Source organism: Nelumbo nucifera, chromosome 5 (assembly GCF_055504915.1).
Source record: "Nelumbo nucifera cultivar China Antique chromosome 5, China Antique-T2T, whole genome shotgun sequence".
In the NCBI taxonomy this organism is placed as follows: Eukaryota; Viridiplantae; Streptophyta; class Magnoliopsida; order Proteales; family Nelumbonaceae; genus Nelumbo; species Nelumbo nucifera.
In genome coordinates this window covers 10,067,893-10,084,983 of record NC_142653.1, presented here as the reverse complement: position 1 = coordinate 10,084,983, position 17,091 = coordinate 10,067,893, and the positions used below count along the sequence as shown (strand labels likewise).

The window sequence follows — 17,091 nt, the reverse complement described above, 5'->3', positions numbered from 1 at the left end:
ATCTATATTTAATATCTAATATAAAATATTTATATTGTAAATATTAATTTCTAATTTTAGAAGTATGAGTATAAATAATATTTAAATCATCCTGAATACATAAATTTAAGATGTAACATATACATTTGATATGAAACAGTTTATCATTTAAACATATTTCTAATTGAGATTTTAAAATGTTTATTGCTAAATCATTATTACTAACATTATCAAAACTAATAAAAAATAATTTATTGTCAATTTTATAAGTATGTAAAGTATTTAAAATACTTGCAACAATAGTTGGGCCAATATGTGGCTATTCAAGCCTAATAAAACTTAAAATTATTTTATTTAAAAGCAAATTTTCATCAATAAAATGGCCAATAAGACAAATATAACTTATGTTAAATTTAGAATTCCAAATATCAAAAGTAATTGCAACTTTAGAATTAAGATTTTATAAGATATAAATTAAATTTTGTTTATATGAATAAAAAAAAAATAAAGCATCTAATCTAATAGTATTCCTAAAAACTTTTTTAAATTGTGGGTTTATAGAATTATGTAATCATTTTTCAAGTTTAGTATCTTCAGCTAACATAAATGGTTGTTCAGCATGTACAATGTATTTTACTAATTCTTGTCTCTTTTTTTTTAGAATATTTAAAAATACCAACCCCCACCCAATTTGTGTTTATGTTGTTTCTCTCCCTTCTTCTTCTTCTTCTTCTTTCTCATGGGTGAGCAAATGTCTGTCCAAATGGCCAATACCACCTTCCTACAATAGCTAAAGTCATTCCTACATTTTTGGCAAACAACTCTTTTTCCCTTCCCCTGAACTTCATCTATTTTAAATATTTTCCAAACTGAGCTAATAAACTTAGTGGCCTTATTTTTCTTTCCCCTAGTATCAATACTAGGGGTGGAAGTTCCACCAATATCAATAGCATCCATATCGGTACTAATACTACCATGCTATGATTGAATATCGTCGACGTTGAACATGTTGGGGAATTGGTTTTGTGAGGAGCCAGCATTTTTTCAATTTAAAAAAATAAAAATTAATTTAATTGCACTTACTTGGATTACCGGTTCGGAATCTCAATTTAATTTCAACGATTAAAGCCTTTCAACTCCAAGAGTCCAAGCCTCCCAAATTGCTAACTTGAGAGTTGAGATAGTTAAGCAGTTGAGCAAGCCTTCTTGTTGAAATTTCAATAAAGTTGAGAATTAGAGAATCAGAGAATGTATGAGAAATTGAGAGATTGAGACTTGAGAGAGTATGTGAACTAAAGAAGGAATTAAGAGAATTGTTAAATTGGAAAATGGTGGAGGATAGGGTTATTTATAGGAATTAAAAATAATTAAATTGCCTAAAATACCCTAAAACTAGCCATTTTTTAGTTGTTGGGAGGGGTATTTTGGTTATTGTAAAATTATTTATCACTTTACCCAAAATGCCCCCCAAACTAGTTGTTATATAACTACTGGGGGCATTTATGTCATTCTTTCTCCCCCAAAACTAAAATACATAAATACCCCCTATATAGCTATTGAGGGTATTTTTGTAAAAAAAAAGGTCCAAAAGCTGAAACTAGCCATTGGGGATCCCCTGCGGCAATCGTGCCATGAGATACCAGCCCATGGACCTGAAACCGCAGGCCCAACATGACTTGGACCATTGCATCAGACCTAGCATGCCCCACATGCCATTGTGCCATGCCAGGCTACGAGTGACACATCCCGATTTACACCTCTAGACCAGATCACCCGATCCGACTTTCGACCCATGGATTCAATTGCAGTTGGGCATCGAGGTCATTCATAAATTTGTAAACACTTAGGCCCAAATCTTATACCTATCTTGGAGAATTTGTGAAGATGCCTTTTTTTTCAATTTTATTTTTTGCAGTATTATATATATTTTGGAAGCTAAAATAAAAAAAAAAAGTGTTTCATAGGCTTAGAGAGGGATATTAAAGGGTAGAGAACTTCTAAAAAAAGGAATTGGTTGGGAGATTAGCAATGGTAGATCAGTGAACTTCTTGGAAAGATGGATTGGAGAAAAGGTAATAACCAAATTGATGCCACAAGAAACTATTGTTAATGAGGAGCTCTTAATTAGTGATGTTATTGATCAAGAAAGGAAGGTGTGGAGGAGGGAGAAAATATGTAGTCTTGTTCAAAACAATGTTTGGTTGAAAATCAAGGCTACATTCATCCCATCAAACCAAAAAAGAAGATAAGTTGATTTGGTGGTTTAATTCTAATGGCAAGTTTTCTTCCAAATCTGCATACAGTTTGAAGTGTAACCATTTATCAAATCCCACGAGTGGTTACAATTGGAATAATATTGTTTGGAATCTCAAATGCTCTCCAAAACTACAAGTTTCATGTACCTTCTACTGAATATTAGACTTCCCACAAAGTCTCTTCCAAGATTTAGAGAGACTAATATTTGTGGGAAGAGGATGTGAATCATATTTTTAGAGGTTGCTCCTTGAAGAATTGTTGGTCGATTATTAATCTAGCTATCCAAGGTTTGGATGATTTGATGCATTGCATTTAGAAGGGGGTATATGCACCATTGCTATGTTAGCTAGGAACCATCTTGGTGAGGTGTTGGATTTCAAAGCCTATAAACTAGAGAATGGTTTAGCTGAATGCTTTGACTGTTTAGCGGGCTGTGAAACCATTGATAAGGTTCCACGCCAGTAATAAAATACATGGGGCTTGCACCTTTCACAATGAGGTCCATGAATTTATTACTGGCGTGGAACCTCATCATTGGTCCCACAACCAGTTGAACAACCAAAGCGTTCGGATAATCTGAATTCTAAAAACTGGACCTTGCTTCTATTAATAAAGCTGAAGTCTGGGCTGCTTGGGAAGCCCACAATTTGGCATTGAATTTCAAGAATTATCCTATCATTGTAGAAGGGGACTCTAAGATTATGATCTCATGCCTTAATCGTGTGATGCCTTGCCAATGGAACCTGTGAAACGTCATCCATGATTGCTGGGAGTTGAAGGAGAGGTACAAGAAGGGAATCATCTACAAACATGTCTACTGTGAGGCGAATCAGGCTGTAGATTGATTAGCCAACCATGCACATGAAGTCCAGACGTTAGTTCATGGTTTCGATTCTTTAAATCTTTGTAAGCTTCATTGGTTTTTTGCTTTTATTTGTTCCAGTGATTTGTGGGGATATGTTACTCCCATCGTGTGTAACCCCTTCTAGTCTTATAAAAATAAGAAAAAAAAAAAGAGAAAAAGATATCTTTTGAATTGATTGGATCTTGGACGAGGTTAAAAACATCAATATATCGGGCATCCATTCTTCCTTTTTTGGGTTCTATGTTAAAGCAAAGCCTTAAAGCTTGTTCCAGTAAACAGGACGGGGAAATTGCATGCTAGAGCCGTACCATAATTCCGATTAACATTGGTAAATTGCAGTAATGCCCCTAGATGACCATATATGATGCTCTATTCAAATCATAATAAGATTTGGCAAAGTGCCAACTGACTGGTTGTAGCGGAGGCTTGGGTTCCATCGAATCCCCACCAGTACCACAGTACCAGGGTTGAGAGGGATCATGGTTATGGATTGAGGATGGGGCGGAGATCACATTTCCTGCAACCCACATCGTACGTCAACCCCGAGACCCTCCAGTCATTTTTGAATACCAGTGCTTGATGAAAAAGATAAAATGTCACATCAAATTAGTGTTTGATTAAAGGGTTTTTAGCGGGCAAGGCAACTTTTTATCTTGAATATCAATAAAACATAATATTTTTATAAAATAAGGTAATTTTTTTTGAAAAATATCAAGGAAGGGCAATGGCTTCATCGTCTTCCTCTGCCTCTATGATTGTTTTTAATAGGTGGTTGAACAATACACGCTGCCAGGTGCAGAGCTAGTGTGTGATAAAGCGGTGACAAGCCAAGATGCGATGGCAAAGCTAGTGCGATACAAGTCAGAATGTGACGGCGATCAGAGTGATTCGGATGAATATAGAGGCCACCCATCCCTTCCTTCTCTTATCCGTGCAAAACATAAAATGGATTCACCAAGGCTTTAAATCCAGTGTATTCGGATGAATACAAAGGTAGAGGAAGACGATGAACAATTCCCCCTTCGTTCTTTGCTCTCTCGCACTCAATTATCTCCCTTTCCAACTGCTGAGCGATAGAAGAGCCTTTGCTTGAAAAGGTCGCTCTAAAGAATCTTCAACTTCATTTTACGTTGAAGGAATCCCGATTCTTGAATTCTCTATAGCCGACCGAACATTTGATGAAGTAGTTGAGCTCTGGTGATGGAGGCCGGAGTTCCCTCAAATTTTACTTACCTGACGGAGCTTTGGTGATCTGAGCATCGATGATTCATCTTTAGCTTCCAATGACTGCAACAGCGATCGGGTGAATTCCTGACCACCTCCGCGCATAGCTGTCGCCTCCTGCTGACTTGCGCTTTTGAGAATTCTGATGATCTGATTCATCAACTTGCCTCCAATCTCGAATTGGGCTTGCTAGACCTGCAGAAGCAGAAAGCCATGGAGCTTAGACTCCTCGCCAAGAACAAGTAGGAAAACCACCTCAAGATTGCTCGTGTTGGGGTTGTAAGACCTCTTATCTCTCTTATCTCCTCTTCCGATGCTCAACTTCAAGAGAACGGTGTCACCACGATTCTGAATCTCTCCTTATGCGACGAATACAAGGACCTAATTACCTCCTCGGGAGCAATTAAACCCCTAGTGAGAGCTCTCAAGACCAGAACAACAACTGCGAACGAGAACGCCACCCATGCCCTACTCCGACTCTTGCATGCACAGTGTATTCGGATGAATACAGAGGCAGAGGAAAAAGATTAATAGTGACATTACTCCTGGTATTTAAAAAAAAATTATTTTATTTTTATCATTTTATAAAAATATTATCTTTTATTGATATTCAGGGCAAAAAAGTTGCCCTTATCGGCTAGAAACCCTTGATTATTAAAACACTGACATGTTCAAAACTCACTCGCGGTCTCGGGGATTGTAATGTGATCTTACCATTGTGTAACCCCCTTTAAGCACAACAGTCAACAAAACATAAGAATTCATGGTTCGATTGGATAATTTGGATTAACTAAAGAAAATGCTAGAAAAAAAAATGGTTGAATTAAAACAGAATTTAGTATATTTGTACTTTTATTGTCAACAAACCAGCTATTAGCAATTTAGCATGGCAATTCCCATGCGAGTAGTCGACTACTGTCATTCCTTTTTTTTTTTTTTTTTTTGGAGGGAGGGGTGGTAAAAACTGAAAAAAAAAACCGAAAAATATAATCATCAATCAAAAGAAAGTTAAAAAAACTCTCTCCTTCCAACTTCATGGGTTGGCTATCAAGTTGAAAAAAATTGGAGCCTTAAAGCTAGTTACGTGTCCATCAGAGAGCTTGGAAGGAGAAATATAACTCCAAATGACAAAAGAGTTTCAAGTCATAACATGCAAGGGTATACAAGGTTTTGATGTCCTACCTGTTAAATAGTGCAGCAGTTCTATAAGCAGTCAAAGACATTGGGATTTGATAGAATAAATCATCTTTCATGAAAGGGTTAACTGTTAGAGATCAACCATGGTAATCATGAGAGGCAGGAGTTTTTTTTCAGACCACAAGAGATAGAAGAGTTCACAAACCACAATAACAATGGGAGAACAGGAGATTTGGTCTCCCTTCTAAAATGAACACCAATTAAACCTTTTTCTTTACCCTAATGTCAATATAGTTTGTCCACTGAGCTTTTCATATACCCAAAAACAAAGCCTATAATGCAGCCTTCAGATACATTACACGCAACCGACAGAATGTAGATAATCTTTAATGAGCAAAAGTCAGCTGCAACGGCACTAGACAAGAGGTGGATACTGCTTTGCCTGTTGTCGGACCCTTCTCTTGTACTCAGCTGGTTCCTGCAAATATAACCAGAGTCGATTAGCGAAAGGAGTAGTTCTCTCACGTAGTTTTAACAGAAATTGAAGCAAGAGGAAAGAATTTTGAATTTGGTGTAAAATACCTGGATGAAGAGGTGATATCCATCTGTTTGGGCAGGATCAGCAGGATTTGGCTGGTCCAGCAAATCTTGTATGCCCACAAGAATTTGCTTCACTGTGATAGCTGGTCTCCACCCCTAGACACAATACATAAATGTGTCAGCAAATGACAAGTTGATTGCTTCCTACCATATAAATAAACAATGGTAAATATGTGAGACTTTGGTTACTTACACTGTCTTCGTTGAGAATTGATAGGCAAACAGTTCCAGAAGGGTAGACGTTAGGGTGAAAGAAACCTTGAGGGAACTTGCACTTTGGTGGTTTACTAGGGTAGTCTTCACTAAATTGAAGCGAAATTGGAAAGTAGCCACCTTCCCAGTCAGTCTGGCATTCAGTAAAGCAGTGTTGTTGATGCCACACAAAACCAAAGGAAAAAGGCATTTACAGATATAATTATGGAAGGAAAAAATAAATTGAATGAGGCATAGTAATAAATATATCCATTAAAAACGTGTATCCTCAAACATGTCTTATTATATATGCTTTCCATGAGAGAATACAAAAAGAGACCGCATTGTCTTCAGGTAAAAAAAAAATGAAAGAATGGGAACAACGTTCACCCACTAAGACAGATAAGAGAAAATGACACTTCAGGCAGATTTTAGCCAAATTTAGATATTTACCCAGGGAACCATCAAGCAACCCATTCCGTTCATTGAAGAAAAGAAATGGAAGAATGGTTCCAATATCTAACTCATTGAGCTAACAATGTAGTCAACAGGACTAAGTAAAAAATAACCCCTGTTTCGATTGGCCAAAAGATTTAAAAAAAAAAAAAGAAGCAAAAAAATCCTGAACCAGTAATGTTATTTAAGAGCGAACCAGCAAAGATACAACACAAACAGCCTCATGTGAAGATTGAAAAAAAAAATTACTGCATCTTGCATAATAACAACATTTTCTTGTTTACCCAACCACGATTTGGGCAAAAAAACAACTTTTTGGGTTACAACAGCTTACCTCAATGTTCAGAGAACTGTACCAGACATAGAACCAGAGAAGGGAGAGGTGGGTCAGAGGTTCAACCGAGGTCGAACCATGATGACATGGCATATGCATATACATACATACATATATATATACAAGTCATATAAATATTATATAATATATTTTACAACTTTTAATATACTTAAATATGGTGCTTAATTTTTAAAACAAATAAGGTTCAAGTCTCATAATTTACATTTTCTTTAAAATACATGCATAATAAAGTAACATGTATAATAAAGAATCATTAATTAACACAAGAGGTGGACTAATGGTAATTAAGCGATATATGAAAATAAGAGGCCATGGGTTCAAATCTTGTTAAACACATTTTAAAACTTCATTTGCTTAAAAGAAATTAAAAAAAGGTTAAAGACCTGGGGTGGTTTCATTAAACCGAGACCGATTCACCAGTTTTCTGGTTAAATGGATTGGTTAGTCGGTTTTCACTGTTTTTCTAACAAAAGCAGTTATTGGGGTAAGACCGAACCTAGGGCTGTCAATGGGTCGGGTCAGACACAATGGAACCGGACCAATTGGGGTGGTTCTGGTTCCAGAACCTGTCCCGATGGGTCTGTTCCGGTTCTTTAAAAAACTCGATTACTATTGGGTCGGAACCGGGTCCACCTTGTCCCAAACCGATATGAACCTGACCTGACCCAGCCCCTATATATATAAATATAAATATGTATATACACACACTGTATACATTATTATTGTTTTTTATCAGTTTCCTTTTCAGCAGTTTTTTTTTTTTAAGCAGGGTTTTCATTGTATTTTAGGTTTTTATAGGGGTTTTATTGCATTTTTAGCAAGGGCATTATTAGCACACATATCAAAATCAGGTCCATTGAGTTGGACCCGATTGTCCCAAGAACCAATTGGTTTGGTTCTGGGTCCAGAATTATAGACCCTATAGGGTCTGGGTCGGTTCCGGGTCCACGAGTTCTCCTATTGGTTCCAGGACTGGTTCTACTTGGTTCCGACCCGTTGACAGCCCTAACCAAACCAGCCCAAGGGCCCGGGTTACGACTCAACCAGTCCAACTGGCCAGCCCGATCCGGTTTCCTAAACATTGGCTTACCTTGCTCCAACAAGTGGAACCTTCATATTTGAAACAAATTTATCAGTAGAACTGCTTTCTCTAGTGCCACCGATATATTTATATAGATTTTTATTTACAACCAAGGCTAAAAAAATAACACGTATTGGCCCGTATCGGCTGATACGTATTGTATCAGAAGCTTCCTGATACGCCACTACAGAGGGTGTATCAAGGTTTTGACCGGTTCAGGGGGTGGACGGACCTTAACTCGGCCCCTCTGAACCGGATTTGAAAAAAAAAAAAACTAATCGGCATATCGGGCGTATCGATATTTTGAACCTTGTTTACAACTATGTTAAAGCTTAAAGCAAACAAAAAAACATATGATGCATGCTGACTAGACCTGTTCAAGGGCCGGCCTGGCCCCTGGACGGGCTTGAACAAGTATATGGGCCCGTGGGCTTAACCTCGGGCCAAAAAGCCCGGCCCGCAATAAATTCAAGCCGGGCTGGGGATTTGCCAAAATAGCCCGGCCCGACCTATAAATAAACCTAAAAACCCTAGTCGAATACCCCTCTTTTTTTCACCTCTTTCCCTTATTTTTCCAACTGAACCCTTCTTCTCCACATCCTTTTTCCCTTCTTTATATTCTTTTTTTAATGTAAATAAAATTTGAATTTATATTCTTTTTTTAATGTAAATAAATTCTAATTTATATTGATTATTGAATAGGGAAAAATTCTAATTTTTTTTATTAGGTCGAGCTTCGGGCTCGGGCTCGGGCTTCGGGCTTTTTATCAGGGCCGGGCTCGGGCCCAAGTTGTAGGCCCATTGGTCGGATCGGGCTCGGGCCTAACATATTTTCATTAATGAAGAGTAAAAGCCTGGCCCGGCCCGGCCCATGAACAGGTCTAATGCTGACCAGGCACAACTTAGACATGGGGCTCAAATTGCTATTTCATCAACATACAAAAGTTAATCAAGAGAGGATCCTCAGTCATGCAAGTGTAGATTGGACCCAAAAGTCGGTAACTCAAGCAGTTAGACAAAGGCCCTATTTGATGATTAAGTACTTGTTAAAAGAAGTACTTGCTACTATTTTAACAACGCAAGTACTTCTTAGAAGTACTTATTTTAACAACCACTTAAGGCTGTTTGGTAACCCACTTTTCAAGTCACTTATTATGTTTTTAAGCACTTATTGGGGTGGGGATGTTTGGTAAGCTACTTTCCCCATAAGTGCCTATATTGATGCAAATGACAATTTTACCCTCCACTGTAGATTACTCAGATCTCTCCCTCTCCCTCTCATTTTCTTCACTGGAACTGTCGGAACCGCCAGAACTGTAGATTGGACAACAGAAAGACTCCTCCAATTAACAACCTTCACAAAATTCTTGGATTCCCATTTCTGCCTCCCGAGTCTCTCTTGACTCCCTTTCCTTCTTCCGTTGTCTTCTAGCTTTATCCCCAGCTAGTCTGTTTGATATCTTAGCATCTGGTTTGCCTCCAACTTCATGCCTGGGAGGATTCCGTTGCTTCCAACTGATACCTTACAAGGTCCAACTCCCGGTGCTCAAACCCAGAACCATGGATTTTGTTGTCATTCAACCAGAATCATTTTCGTATTTTAGAGGAAAATGGAGGATTTTGTTGTCTCCGGTTGATATCTTACAAGTCTCGGTGCTCAAACCCAAGACCATGGAAGCTTTAGTAGAGAAAATCTTAAAAAAAAAAAAAAAATGTTGTTTTTGTGAGCAATCAAAGAATTTTGATAAGGGTTTTGTAGAGGACCATGAATCCGACCTGCCCATTTCCCCATTTTTTAATGTTGGTATTGGAGCCCCTTCCTACAGCCGTTCTTACATGTATTGTAAGAACCTCCACCGCTTTTCCCTTCCTATACTGAGAATGGGGTTGGTTGTTGTCGTACCTCCTCTCATCTGAAAATGAGCATTTTCAGGGTAATTCTCTCACAATCTCTCAGTTTCTTTCCCATAAATTGTAGCTTCAGATTTTCTTTATTTACTTTTTTCTTTTTTTTTTTTTTTTTGCAGTTGGGTTGAAGGAAATTTTCTGGTTTCAATAGTGTTTTGAATTTTTCAGCTTTTGTGTTAGTGTTGATCTGTTCACTGCTTACAGGACCTATAAGAATGGCTGTAGGAAGAGAAAAGCGGTGGTCCTGTAAGAACGACTGTATTAACTATACACCCAACTCCGCCGGCTGGCTTTTGCTCACCGTGGAATGTTGCCGGTGGACCTGCAACCAAACACCACCGCTGCCTGTTGTTGTAGGGTTTCGAATGGAAGATGATAAACTCGAGTGGGGGTAGTTTTGTCATTAAAGAAAAAAACAGGGACAGGCTTGTCCCGTTCAAATGAAGCACTTCTTCAAAAAGTGCTGAAAAAAAAGCCACATCCATGTCACTTTTTTAAAAAGTACTTTTTTAATAATAAGTACTTCTTACCCTCTTTTTTACAAAACACCCATAAGTACTTAAAAACCACTTAATGTGTGGTCCCATGTGTTAAAAGAAGTATTTCTTTTAAGTGTTCTCAAACACTACCAAAGCCCAATAGAACAGGTCAAAATAATAGGAATACATTCACCATCCTACTATTTGTATGCAACAGAAAATGAATATCAATGTAGCAAAATAAACAAAAATTAGCCAATGACTCCAATCCAATAAGAAAATTTATTTGCAAGATACAGGAGTAGAAGTGATCTTCAGAATTTAATTATGACGTCCAAAGATATAGTTTTTTTCAGTAATAATGCTTTTTGAGTAGAATTATGATGTCCAAAGATATAGTTTTTTCAGTAATAATGCTTTTTGAGTAGAATTATGGTGTCCAAATTCTAGGACCTAGGCAAGGCGCATACCCTAAAATGCGCCTCGCCTGTGCGCCTAGGCGTGCCTTTTAAATCACTGGTTTGTTGTGCTCTTTCCATATGCTCCAACAGACAGGTTTAAAGCCTCTCACTGGCCAGGATGCAATCAGCATGGACAGGTCTTTAGAAGTAACCCAACACCTTCCAAACAGAAAAATGAAGTGGACGCAGGCCGAAAGGACAAAGAATGAAGAGGCGTGTGTGTGTGTATAACAAATAGCTACATGAACTTGTTTCTTTAGTAGCATTCCTTTGTACTAATTCGTGATTTTAAATTTCTTATATTTTCTCATCATAACATTAACTAAATTTCTCATATGACTGCTCAGCATGGAAAGACATTGAAAGAACTTACTTGAATTTACGAAGGGGATAAGATACAGCCTAGGTAATGATTTTAGGGTGAGGTTTTGGAGGAACACTTGGTGCAGCAACCACCCTCTGATGGAGGAGTCCCTGTACTGTTCCTGGTAGCTAGAAACAGGAATTCTCTGGTTGCTAATTGCTTGGAGATTCATAGTGGACAGACTTATCAAACCCCAGACTGAGAAGAAAACTGAATATTGGGAAATAGACAGCATGACGGAGAGGATGAACTGTTAACCAACCAATGACAGCTCAGTGATACCAGAATATGAGAATGGGACAGCCTGGGGTCTTTTCCTCAAGATCCTTTTTCAGATGGGTCAATCATATAGCATTCAATGACTTCCCATGCTACAGAGTATGGGCCTCTCACACCCCCTCAAAGATTTCTTTCCTAGTATAGAGAACAGTCTAAGGAAAGTGCCTAACAAGAGATAGCCTAATCAGAAGAGGATTACAGATTGACAATGATCAGTCTGTGATGTGTGGGGTAGCAAGAGAGTTGGCAAACTACATGTTCATATTATTGCAAGGTGGCAGGATCATTATTCCAGCAGCGATCCTATGGAATATTTGAAGAGAAAGAAAATCACACAACTTAAATACAAAAAAGATTTCATTGGGGTTTCATACAGTTCACTATTGGTCTTTGAAAATATGTTCAGAGATCATAATAAATGGTACTGAGACTATTATTTCTACATCCCATTGTACACAACTTTTTGAATGCAGGTTCCATACTTTTTGTTAGTTGTTTCTTATAAATCAAATATTCTTTGCCTTTTTTCCAAAAAAAGATTCTTATAGTTCAATTATGTGTAATTTTTTTGATAAATAAAATAAGTCCGATTATATGTAATAGGTTGTTGTTTATGGAATATTTAAATTTTATAATTAAAAGTGATATTTTAGCCAAGGTTCAAAATATCGATACGCCGGTAGAGGCGTATCGGTTGTTTTATTAGTTTTTTCCAAATCCGGTTCAGAGGGGGCAGTTTAAGGTCCGTCCACCCCCTGAACCGGTCAAAACCCTGATACACCCTCTGTAGGGGCGTATCGGGAAGCTTCCAATACGATACGTATCAGCCGATACGTGTCGGTTTTTTTAACCTTGATTTTAGCATATCTTGGTATTTAAATTCATTATTTTTTATGGGCAATATTAAAAATTTATTAGCTTTCTGTTAGTATTTTTTCAAGAGAAGATAAATAAAAAAATGTAAATGTTGTACACGTCAACATGGTATCATGTCCGATAAGTTATAGGCTGTATTTTCAAAAAATCACTGCCTCACTAGTGCCTACATGGCACTTAGATACCCAACTAGGCATGTTCAGGCAATGCAATACGCTGTTGCCTACTCTAGAATTGCCTCCCAAATAAGTGATAATTGAGAAAGGAGATTAATAAAGATGTTGATAATATCATAACCAGATTAGGAAGCAGGATCATTAGCCTTAAATTTCAAAACCTTCTTTTGCTTGGGTCCTCATATCAGTAAATATTGTCTGATGCCCTTGCTAAGGGTTGAGTAAATCAACATTTTTTGTATAGGTGTGGACTGAACGGACAATTTTTATCACCAACATTAGAAATGATTCTTTATATGTGGAGATGGTGCATGCCGGAGGAAAGTAACAGTTGGGACTAGCTTTTACTTGTTCTTTTGACAAGGTTCAATTGAGTTATGGACTCGCCTTTTCTTTTACATCTTCTTTTATTCATTTTAATAAATCTCCTCTGATCGGTTATAAAAAAAAATCACATCAAAAGGAGCACCAAGCAATCCACTTAGAAATTCCATGGGTTCCCCTCCAAGTTACATCATGATCAATGATAAGCAGAAGTTATTAACTATTATACCCCAGAGATTATGAAGATTTTTCAAGTGGTTGTCTTCATCATTTTCCGAAGGGAAAAATTCAGGTCCATATATTCCTTATCCACCTCATCCTCATGTTGATAAATGCTTCATCAAATAGACTAAGGATCTGCACCTTCTTGCTGTAAACTACTTCTTTGTGCCAAAACCTAAACTCTTAAAACCATATTCAGAAAATCAACAAATTCCCTTGGCCATTGGTTTGATCTGAAATCAGGTATTTCACAGTAGGCATTGTCATCTAAACTTGTCCAAACTATATGGTATCGTCCATAAGAATCCTGTTCTGCCATTCCATTCTGTTACTGCCATATCCATTGTTAAATTAACCCCAAGTAGATGTCACCAGGCCTATTGAGAAACCAAATAAACCCATAAATGATAAATATGCACTTTTCCCCAACAGACTCATTTCATGGAGTACACTCTCAGGAGTCATAATCAACAAGTTAGAAGTCTAACTATTCATACTCCCAAATCATTAAACAACTAAGGTTGCATTTGGATAAGCTTCAAGGTTTGTGCTTTAAAATCCCAAAAGCACAAATCCCCAATTTTAGGCATTGTGCTTTGGGACTTAAAAGTATTTTGGCTTTGGACTATAATGTTTTTAAGATCAATTCTTATCAAACACTTTTGGTCCAATTTTGTCTTTCACAGCCTAAAGATCAAAAGCAAAAGCTTATCCAAATGGAGCCTAAATCTCTGCATAATGGACTGTACTTGCCTTGTTCCATCTTGGGCTCCATGCAAAAGTTCAACATGTTATGCTTTTCCAAAAATTTTCAGTTCCACCAATAGAATTGGCATGTTCACATATTTATAAGGGGCATGGACACACATATACACACAAACAAACAAAACAGGTGGGTGCAAAGATGACGATACAAAGAATGACATGTAGGACCCTTACAGTTAAAATACACATTACTCAATTCAAATACAATCAGAGATAAGAAACAGTTTTCTATTAGCAAAAATAAAGGGTTCAACACAAAACCACCTGACACCATTAAATGATTTTTTATTATCCACCTCCTGGAAATACTATGAACCGCTTTTCAGGTCCATAGTAACACCTTAATATCTTGAGTTCATTTTATGCAGTCTAACCAGGAGAGGTTTGTCTTATATGGTCCAAACATAAGACACCCTTCTTAATTTATTGAAACTTACAATTCTTAAAGATTGAAAATTAGTATGTCCTACATACCATATATAGAAAGGTTATAAAAAATAGTTATTAGTTAGAGGTACAAACAGGGCCATGTTGGCTTGGGTTGAGGTGAGATCATCAACCCAAGTCCAGGCTGATGTGTCAAAATCTCAACCTAACCTTCACCCACCCTGTTGACTTCTGACTGCAACTCAAAGTTCAGAACCCTAATCCATCCCAACTTTATATCAGATTGGCATTTTCTGACCTAACTCTAACCCAATTCAACCAAGCCAACCAAATTTTGGGGTTGGGTTGGGCTGGATTTAGGTTAGCCCAGCCCAAGTTGCACCCCCTATAAATAGTCAGTTGTCCCTCAACATAATGGAAAACAAGGAAGGAACTCGAGTAAATAAGCATATCACACATCTCTTTGTTTATCTAATTAGTGGCTACTGATTCTGCTCTTTCTTCATAGTTCAAACTCTAATTAGTGGCTACTGATTCTCACTCAAACTGCTTTTTTTGCACATAAATTTGATAGTCATGATGATTTTTCCCCACCAATTATCATGATTTTGATAGAATATGGGATTTCCTAATCTAATGAAGGCAAGAGCTGAACTATCATAATTTTGTACACCATACTGGATGTAAACAAGGCAACAGTGCAACACAAGGGTGACAAAAAATGGCATGAGTTGGAAACCCAATCTTGTCAAAGGAGTGGAAAATGCTTCCTTGCATTGTCTAACCATAACAGGAACCAACAACCTTAAAGGGGGCAAAAAATCCAACAAAACACTCCCTAGTATTTAATTTAAAAAGCTTTTGGCATGTCATTGAAACCGGTACATTCAACTCTATATATCCTTCAAGATGTGGCAGATACTGTCCACCCAACTCCAACCCACCCACCCACCCACCCACCCCCAAAAAAAAAAAAAAACGAATGGCTCAAGCTCGTAGGCCCTAAGGGAACATCAGTAACAACTCAACACAAAAGCAATTCTGGCAATCGTAAAACAAGTAAAAGAGATATGTATAGACAGGTCGAAAAAAAGTGAAATCAACGATAATGAAACAGCACCTTAAAAAGTTAAATAAATGGAAGTTCCAGGAGACAAGAGAAATAGAGAGGGATGACAACTTACCCCAGGCTTACCAGGGATTGTGCAATGCCATACCATCAAATTAACAGTACCATCTGGTAAAGTCTCTGGCTTGGCAACGAAACCCTAGAAAGAAATTCATAAACAAAAACAATGAACAAACAAAATCAGTAAAGAAAATCCAAAATATTCAAAAGAAATGCATACGATACAATTAAATTAAAAAAAAAAAAAGAACAGAGGTCCTTGATGAGAGAGAAATATACGGACATGAGGATGATTCTTACGCCAGGCTTTTCGCTCCTCGGCTAGACGGCCACGCGCTATACCTCCCGACATGTTGGCGCTATATTTATTTCTCAGTCTCCCTACCTCGCTATCGGACTTCTGCGTGCTCTCGATGGATGGTGAATGCTTAAAACCTCCCGGCTCCCATTCCCCCTTTAAGTTTTATCTGCCCTTCCACAATTTGGTAATTTCCCACCTCTCTCTTATCTATTCATCTTGATTTTACTATTTGATATAGGCCTATAGAATTCAGAATTATGAGGTGGAGTGCAGTGTAAAAATCGGGTTTATTTCCTTCCCCGCGAAATTACAAAGCAATGGCCACGCCCACGGGCCCACCGCAAACGAACATTATCATACATCTTGGATTATTATTATATGAAAGGAACCTAATTATAATATATTTTTTCATTGATTTCTGATCAAAAAGTCAATCGCATCTTGAGCGTGAGAATCACGCTACCATACCATCTGTCCCTAGATGTGACGGACGGTTTGCGACCCTTGTGCAGCTTTACGAATTACGATTTCTGGAACACAGCACAAACGGACTGTCCGGTGCCGCTCCAAACTGAGATCGTATTGACGCCTTACATTAGGAATATCTTCCGTATTTATCATGGGAGATGTTCTCAATATACGGGTGGGAGGAGCGGCCGCTTGTGGGGCGCCAATCTGATCTCCTCGAAAGTACAAGCGCGAATCTTCTTATAACCGCGAAGTCCTGCTACCAATCGGAAGGTCAAGAATGAGAATCACTTTTCAGTTTTTTGTTAAGATTCCGACTGTTATAATTACTACAATGCCCTTTCAGTCTCATTAATGAAGCTGAATTTTCCCACCGACCGTGGAGCGTGTAAGGCGCCTGCGAGGCGCCAGGTGTGAGGAGCAGATCCGGTCTCACCAGCTCCAGTATCAGTTGACATGGCATTTCGTAATTGGCCCCCTATCCTCCCATTTGTACAGAGGATTCTTGGACACTTTTTATTCGCCACTTCCCCACAAGTGGCAAGTATAACTGTAGGACGCAGTTTCCCCAGTTATTCTGGACCGAGAGTGGATAGAGCGAGGTTCAAAACAAGTTTCATTGGAATTGGTCATGTGAAGGGATGATCAGTTTTATTTTTAGCCCGGTCCACCTCGGCCCAGGCAATGTGCTATTTATATTATATAAATTTTATAATATAATATTTTATATTATATAAATTAAAAGATATGCTCATACGTATATATTCACCTAATATAAAATATTATATGGTTAACTTAATATGTTTA

The 17,091-nt window shown here is 37.8% G+C and overlaps 1 protein-coding gene and 1 long non-coding RNA gene across 2 annotated transcripts; both read right to left on the bottom strand.

Moving 5' to 3' along the window:
- Window positions 1-3,745: 3,745 nt before the first annotated feature.
- Window positions 3,746-5,461, bottom strand: LOC148791226 (uncharacterized). The gene is made up of 2 exons (XR_016076733.1): window positions 4,611-5,461; window positions 3,746-4,519 (listed from the first exon to the last, which is right to left on the bottom strand). It is a non-coding gene; the product is annotated as an uncharacterized LOC148791226 (long non-coding RNA).
- Window positions 5,462-5,552: 91 nt separating this feature from the next.
- LOC104606930 (SUMO-conjugating enzyme SCE1) lies at window positions 5,553-15,992 on the bottom strand. The gene is made up of 5 exons (XM_010272381.3): window positions 15,799-15,992; window positions 15,571-15,654; window positions 6,255-6,407; window positions 6,044-6,157; window positions 5,553-5,939 (listed from the first exon to the last, which is right to left on the bottom strand). The coding sequence occupies exons 1-5, from the start codon at window positions 15,865-15,867 to the stop codon at window positions 5,877-5,879; spliced, it is 483 nt and encodes a 160-aa protein (XP_010270683.1). The 5' UTR covers window positions 15,868-15,992; the 3' UTR covers window positions 5,553-5,876.
- Between the last annotated feature and the right edge of the window lie 1,099 nt (window positions 15,993-17,091).

What these genes read in the sequence shown, in the direction of transcription:
- LOC104606930 (XM_010272381.3), bottom strand. Translation starts at nt 15,867, where the DNA reads ATGTCGGGAGGTATAGCGCGTGGCCGTCTAGCCGAGGAGCGAAAAGCC. An exon ending in GGCGTAAGAATCATCCTCAT is followed by an intron (nt 15,655 to 15,798) that starts GTCCGTATATTT and finishes ATTTCTTTCTAG; the next exon opens with GGTTTCGTTGCCAAGCCAGA. An exon ending in CAATCCCTGGTAAGCCTGGG is followed by an intron (nt 6,408 to 15,570) that starts GTAAGTTGTCAT and finishes ACTGAATGCCAG; the next exon opens with ACTGACTGGGAAGGTGGCTA.